General features: G+C 51.8%; 1 protein-coding gene across 1 annotated transcript in view; it reads right to left on the reverse strand.

The window, feature by feature from the left end:
* Window positions 1-6,302, reverse strand: part of LOC137311620 (protein FAM50A) — a 33,056-nt gene extending 26,754 nt beyond the window's left edge. Inside the window, exons 1-2 of the mRNA XM_067978718.1 lie at window positions 6,041-6,302; window positions 1,156-1,240 (exon numbers count right to left, since the gene is read on the reverse strand). Coding sequence (XP_067834819.1) covers window positions 1,156-1,240; window positions 6,041-6,151 — 196 coding nt within the window. The 5' untranslated portion in view covers window positions 6,152-6,302. The remainder of the gene's footprint in view (window positions 1-1,155; window positions 1,241-6,040) is intronic.
* Window positions 6,303-6,672: the final 370 nt, after the last annotated feature.

Raw genomic sequence — 6,672 nt, forward strand, 5'->3', positions numbered from 1 at the left:
ATCTCCACAAAGACACAGTGACAAACAGGGAGCGACAGATCAGGACACTGCATTGCAGAGTGATAGGACATGGATTTGTTCATGCCATCCACCACTATCCCTACCTACCCTGTGCTATACCTGCCCTGGGAGTGTTTGATGGGACAGTGTAGAGGGAGCTTTACTCTGTATCTAACCCTGTACCTGCCCTGGGAGTGTTTGATGGGACAGTGTAGAGGGAGCTTTACTCTGTATCTAACCCTGTACCTGCCCTGGGAGTGTTTGATGGGACAGTGTAGAGGGAGCTTTACTCTGTAACTAACCCTGTACCTGCCCTGGGAGTGTTTGATGGGACAGTGTAGAGGGAGCTTTACTCTGTATCTAACTCGTGCTGTACCTGCCCTGGGAGTGTTTGACGGGACAGTGTAGAGGGAGCTTTACTCTGTATCTAACCCTGTACCTGCCCTGGGAGTGTTTGATGGGACAGTGTAGAGGGAGCTTTACTCTGTATCTAACCCTGTACCTGCCCTGGGAGTGTTTGATGGGACAGTGTAGAGGGGGCTTTACTCTGTATCTAACCCTGTACCTGCCCTGGGAGTGTTTGATGGGACAGTGTAGAGGGAGCTTTACTCTGTATCTAACCCTGTACCTGCCCTGGGAGTGTTTGATGGGACAGTGTAGAGGGGGCTTTACTCTGTATTTAACCCTGTACCTGCCCTGGGAGTGTTTGATGGGACAGTGTAGAGGGAGCTTTACTCTGTATCGAACCTGAGCTGTAAGTGACCCATTTCTTGCTCCTCAAACAGCAGCAAGAAAATATTATTAGGAGAAATTATTAAATGTGCTTTGATAGTGAGTGAGAGGGCCCTATTAAAATAGAATTATTTAACAGAACTATTGGGCCTATGGTTTTCCTCTGTCCCTTTGGGCAATTGCCAAACCTTCATGTGGCAACTGTCCACAGAGAAACGGTTGAAATCAGGAGCTCGCCACGTGGGATGGAAATCAAAAGCACAGACCCATATCCCGTGACCATTGGGGAGATGAGAGCCACAGACCCACGTAGCATCACTGCCTAGTGCAGCCTTCCCCAGAGCCACCCTCAGCCGAGGCATGGTGTGGGATCCTGGCCCTTGATGAAACATTAGTGACAGCCCTGCGGAATCCCAGCCTTACCCACTGTGCTGGACTTCAGCTCTGCCTCCACCGCATCATAGTGAGCCGAGAACTTCTTGTCAATATTTGACTTCACCAAATTTTCCTGCAACGCAAGAGAACAGCTGGTCAGTAAACCTTTCTCCCCCTCGTCTCCTGAAGGGAGTGGACACTTGCTGGGGTGCAGCTCCGTTCGTTATTCTGCCCAAATGGTCAATCTTCACAAATGAGCCTGGACAGCAAGGTGTTAAAGGGACATCAGAGGCCAACACCACCCTTATCCTCAACCCCGACATCCACAAATGGCAATGCACGCTTTCAGGGCTTTCAGGGGCGGGATCCCTGGCCCATTTATTCCCTCCCTCACCAAGGGGCAGTAAGAATTGTTGTAGTGCCCCTCTGGCTGTGATCTCCTAACTCAGCACAGACCAAAGATGGAACCTGAGACCTTTCTGGTGTGTGTAGCCCTTAGCATTGCATAGATATTATAACACAGAAGCTGGCCGTTCAGCCCAACCAGTCCATCTCAATGGTTGTCCTCCACAGGATGCACTGCAGCAATTCGTCAAGGCTTCTTCGACAGCACCTCCCAAACCCGTGACCTCTACCACCTAGAAGGACAAGAGCAACAGGCACATGGAAACAACACTACCGGCACGTTCCCCTCCAAGTCACACACCATCCCGACTTGGAAATATATCGGCCGTTCCTTCATCGTCGCTGGGTCAAAATCCTGGAACTCCCTTCCTAACAGCACTGTGGGAGAACCTTCACCACACGGACTGCAGCGGTTCAAGAAGGCGGTTCACCACCATGTTCTCAAGGGCAATTAGGGATGGGCAATAAATGCCGGCCTCGCCATTGACGCCCACATCCCATGAACGAATAAAAAAAAAATCCCCTGCTGTTCAAAACCAAAAAGGGTTTTGTTAAGAGTAAATAAGGAGAAAGGGTCGGTAACCAGAGGGGGAGATGAGGAGAATTTATTTTATGCAGCGAGGTGTTATGATGTGGAATGTGCTGCCTGAAAAGGCGGTGGAAGCAGATTCAATAATAACTTTCAAAAGGGAATTGGATAAATACTTGGAAGGGAAAAAATTGCAGGCCTATGGGGAAAGGACAGGGGAATGGGATTAACTGGATAGCACTTTGAGAGCCAGCACAGGCACGACGTACTGTATCATTCTAAATCGAGGCGTTGCTGGACCGGGAGGCAATGTGGGTCAGTGAGCACGGGGCGGATGGGCGAACGGGACTTGGTGAGGGTTAAGATAGGGGCAGCCGAGCTTCCCTTTTCTTCAACCACCTATCTTAATCGATAATGGTCTCTGCTTCAACCACTAAACCTGGTGGTGCAGTGCACAGCCTCGCTTAGATAGCAGGCAGTTCAACCGCCCAATGGAAAATATTTCATTGCAACTATTTCCACTGCATTGGTGACAGCACCTTGGGTGAAATTTCAGCTTATGTGCCTGTAAATACAGGCAAGAATTTCGCGCTTGCAAGCCACACAAAAGGCCTCCCTTCCTTGTCATTTTCTAGCAGTCTGTATTTGAGTGCGGGCTCTTCAGAAATTTCTAAGTAGGACACAGGGGAAGTTATATTTTACAAATCCATTATGCCCCCCAACCTGTGTTATGAGAGGGGGGGCGGGTGGGGAAGGGTAAGGTTTTTTTTATTATGTATTTGTTCGCAGGATGTGGGCAGCTCTAGCGTGGTCATATTCATGGTCCATTCTTAGTTGCCCTCAGATGTTGGTGCTGCAGAACCAGAGCCCTTTAAAACCCAATGCTGCACAGTTACCTTTAAAACCCAATGTTGTATTTCCCGTCCCCCATTTTAAATCCAAGTGTAGAATTCCCCTCTCCCATTTTAAACCCCAATGTTTTGTTCCCCTCCCCGATTTTAAACCCCAGTGATATTCCCCCCTCCCCCATTTTAAACCCGTGTGGTATTCCCCCCTCACCCATTTTAAACCCCAGTGCGCGATTCCCCCCTCCCCCATTTTAAACCCCAGTGCGGTATTCCCCCTCCCCCATTTTAAACCCCGGTGCGGTATTCCCCCCGCCCCCATTTTAAACCCCGGTGCGGTATTCCCCCCTCCCCCATTTTAAACCCCGGTGCGGTAATCCCCCCCATTTTAAACCCCGGTGCGGTAATCCCCCCCATTTTAAACCCCGGTGCGGTATTCCCCCCTCCCCCATTTTAAACCCCGGTGCGGTAATCCCCCCCATTTTAAACCCCAGTGCGGTATTCCCCCTCCCCCATTTTAAACCCCATTGTGGTATTCCCCCATTTTAAACCCCATTGTGGTATTCCCCCATTTTAAACCCCAGTGCGGTATTCCCCCTCCCCCATTTTAAACCCCATTGTGGTCTTCCCCCATTTTAAACCCCATTGTGGTCTTCCCCCATTTTAAACCCCAGTGCGGTATTCCCCCCTCCCCCATTTTAAACCCCGGTGCGGTATTCCCCCTCCCCCATTTTAAACCCGTGTGGTATTCCCCCCTCCCCCATTTTAAACCCCAGTGCGGTATTCCCCCCAGCCCATTTTAAACCCCCATGCGGTATTCCCCCCTCCCCCATTTTAATGCCCGGTGCGGTATTCCCCCATTTTAAACCCCATTGTGGTATTCCCCCATTTTAAACCCCGGTGCGGTATTCCCCCTCCCCCATTTTAAACCCCGGTGCGGTATTCCCCCTCCCCCATTTTAAACCACGGCGCGGTATTCCCCCCCCATTTTAAACCCCGGCGCGGTATTCCCCCCTCCCCCATTTTAAACCCCGGCGCGGTATTCCCCCCTCCCCCATTTTAAACCCCGGCGCGGTATTCCCCCCTCCCCCATTTTAAACCCCAGTGCGGTATTCCCCCTCCCCCATTTTAAACCCCATTGTGGTATTCCCCCATTTTTAACCCCATGGTGGTATTCCCCCATTTTAAACCCCGGTGCGGTATTCCCCCCTCCCCCATTTTAAACCCCGGTGCGGTATTCCCCCTCCCCCATTTTAAACCCCGACGCGGTATTCCCCCATTTTAAACCTCAGTGTGGTATTCCCTGCTCCCCCATTTTAAACCTCAGTGTGGTATTCCCCCATTTTAAACCCCATTGTGGTATTCCCCCTCCCTCATTTTAAACCCATGTGGTATTCCCCCATTTTAAACCCCATTGTGGTCTTCCCCCATTTTAAACCCCAGTGCGGTATTCCCCCCTCCCCCATTTTAAACCCGTGTGGTATTCCCCCTCCCCCATTTTAAAAACCTCAGTGTGGTATTCCCCCCTCCCCCATTTTAAACCCGTGTGGTATTCCCCCTCCCCCATTTTAAACCTCAGTGTGGTATTCCCCCCTCCCCCATTTTAAACCTCAGTGTAGTATTCCCCCCTCCCCCATTTTAAACCCATGGTATTTCCCCCCCCCATTTTAAACCCCAGTGTGGTTTTCCTCCTCCCCCATTTTAACCCCCATTGTGGTATTCCCCCTCCCCCATTTTAAATCCCACTGTGGTATTCCCCCCCATTTTAACCCCCACTGTGGTATTCCTCCCCATTTTAAACCCCAGTGTGGTCTTCCCCCATTTTAAACCCCAGTGTGGTATTACCCCCCCCATTTTAAACCCGTGTGGTCTTCCCCCATTTTAAACCCCATTGTGGTATTCCCCCTCCCCCATTTTAAACCCATGTGGTATTCCCCCATTTTAAACCCCATTGTGGTCTTCCCCCATTTTAAACCCCATTGTGGTCTTCCCCCATTTTAAACCCCAGTGCAGTATTCCCCCCTCCCCCATTTTAAACCCGTGTGGTATTCCCCCTCCCCCATTTTAAACCTCAGTGTGGTATTCCCCCCTCCCCCATTTTAAACCTGTGTGGTATTCCCCCCTCCCCCATTTTAAACCCGTGGTATTCCCCCCCCATTTTAAACCCCAGTGTGGTTTTCCTCCTCCCCCATTTTAATCCCCAGTGTGGTATTCCCCCATTTTAACCCCCATTGTGGTATTCCCCCTCCCCCATTTTAACCCCCACTGTGGTATTCCCCCCATTTTAAACCCCAGTGTGGTCTTCCCCCATTTTAAACCCGTGTGGTATTACCCCCCCATTTTAAACCCGTGTGGTCTTCCCCCATTTTAAACCCCACTGTGGTATTCCCCCCCCCCATTTTAAACCCCACTGTGGTATTCCCCCCTCCCCCATTTTAAACCCCACTGTGGAATTCCCCCACCTCCCATTTTAAACCCCATTGTGGTATTCCCCCTCCCCCATTTTAAACCCCACTGTGGTATTCCCCCCATTTTAACCCCCATTGTGGTATTCCCCCATTTTAACCCCCACTGTAGTATTCCCCCCATTTTAAACCCCACTGTGGTATTCCCCTCCCCCATTTTAAACCCCACTGTGGTATTCCCCCCCATTTTAACCCCCATTGTGGTATTCCCCCATTTTAACCCCCACTGTAGTATTCCCCCATTTTAAACCCCACTGTGGTATTCCCCTCCCCCATTTTAAACCCCACTGTGGTATTCCCCCCCATTTTAACCCCCATTGTGGTATTCCCCTATTTTAACCCCCACTGTAGTATTCCCCCATTTTAAACCCCACTGTGGTATTCCCCCTCCCCCATTTTAAACCCCAGTGGTATTCCCCCCATTTTAACCCCCACTGTGGTATTCCCCATTTTAACCCCCACTGTGGTATTCCCCCCTCCCCCATTTTAAACCCCACTGTGGTATTCCCCCCTCCCCCATTTTAAACCCCACTGTGGTATTCCCCCCTCCCCCATTTTAAACCCCACTGTGGTATTCCCCCCTCCCCCATTTTAAACCCCACTGTGGTATTCCCCCCCCTCCCCCCAAGTGAGGTGCACCCATCACGGGGCCGCGGCCCCTTTAAGACCCGACCCGCCGCCATCTTCACCTCGGCGATCTTCTGTTTGAGCTGCTCCAGCTGCTCGCGCTGCTTCTCCCGCTTCTTCATGAGCTGCATCGCCCTGCCGGCCTCGCTGGCCGCTCCTTTGTACTGCGCCATCCCTACGACTCTTCTTCAAAAACGGGAGCGGGGGAGAGAAAGCGATTTAAAAAAAAAAATTAATCTCCGTTGATAACCGACGCTGAAGGGGTTGGGCTGCGAACGAACACAACCGACGCCACTGCGCGCAGGCGTACTAAGACCTCCCCCCCCGGGTCGTACAGAGACGGGGAGGCTGGTGTACGGCACCGCGCAGGCGCACTAACATCCCTCCTTCGACACGTAAACGTGTTGAGGGGGGAGCTACGGCACAGCGCAGGCGTACTAACATCCCTCCTCCGACGCGTTGCGGCGGAGGTACGGCACAGCGCAGGCGTACTCAAACACTGAAGTGGGGGGGGGGTTGCTCGATGAGTGCGCAAGCGCATTCAAACACCCAAAGGGGCGTTCCAACAGTGCGCAGGCGCGCTGGATGGCGGGCGGGAAGCACGAGGGCGGTTGTCCGTTTGGTCCCGACCTCCATTTTTGTTTTCTAATCTAGTTCTCTGCTCAACGCCCCTCCGCCTCCTTCCCCCGTGGAC

Source organism: Heptranchias perlo, unplaced genomic scaffold (assembly GCF_035084215.1).
Source record: "Heptranchias perlo isolate sHepPer1 unplaced genomic scaffold, sHepPer1.hap1 HAP1_SCAFFOLD_372, whole genome shotgun sequence".
In the NCBI taxonomy this organism is placed as follows: domain Eukaryota; kingdom Metazoa; phylum Chordata; class Chondrichthyes; order Hexanchiformes; family Hexanchidae; genus Heptranchias; species Heptranchias perlo.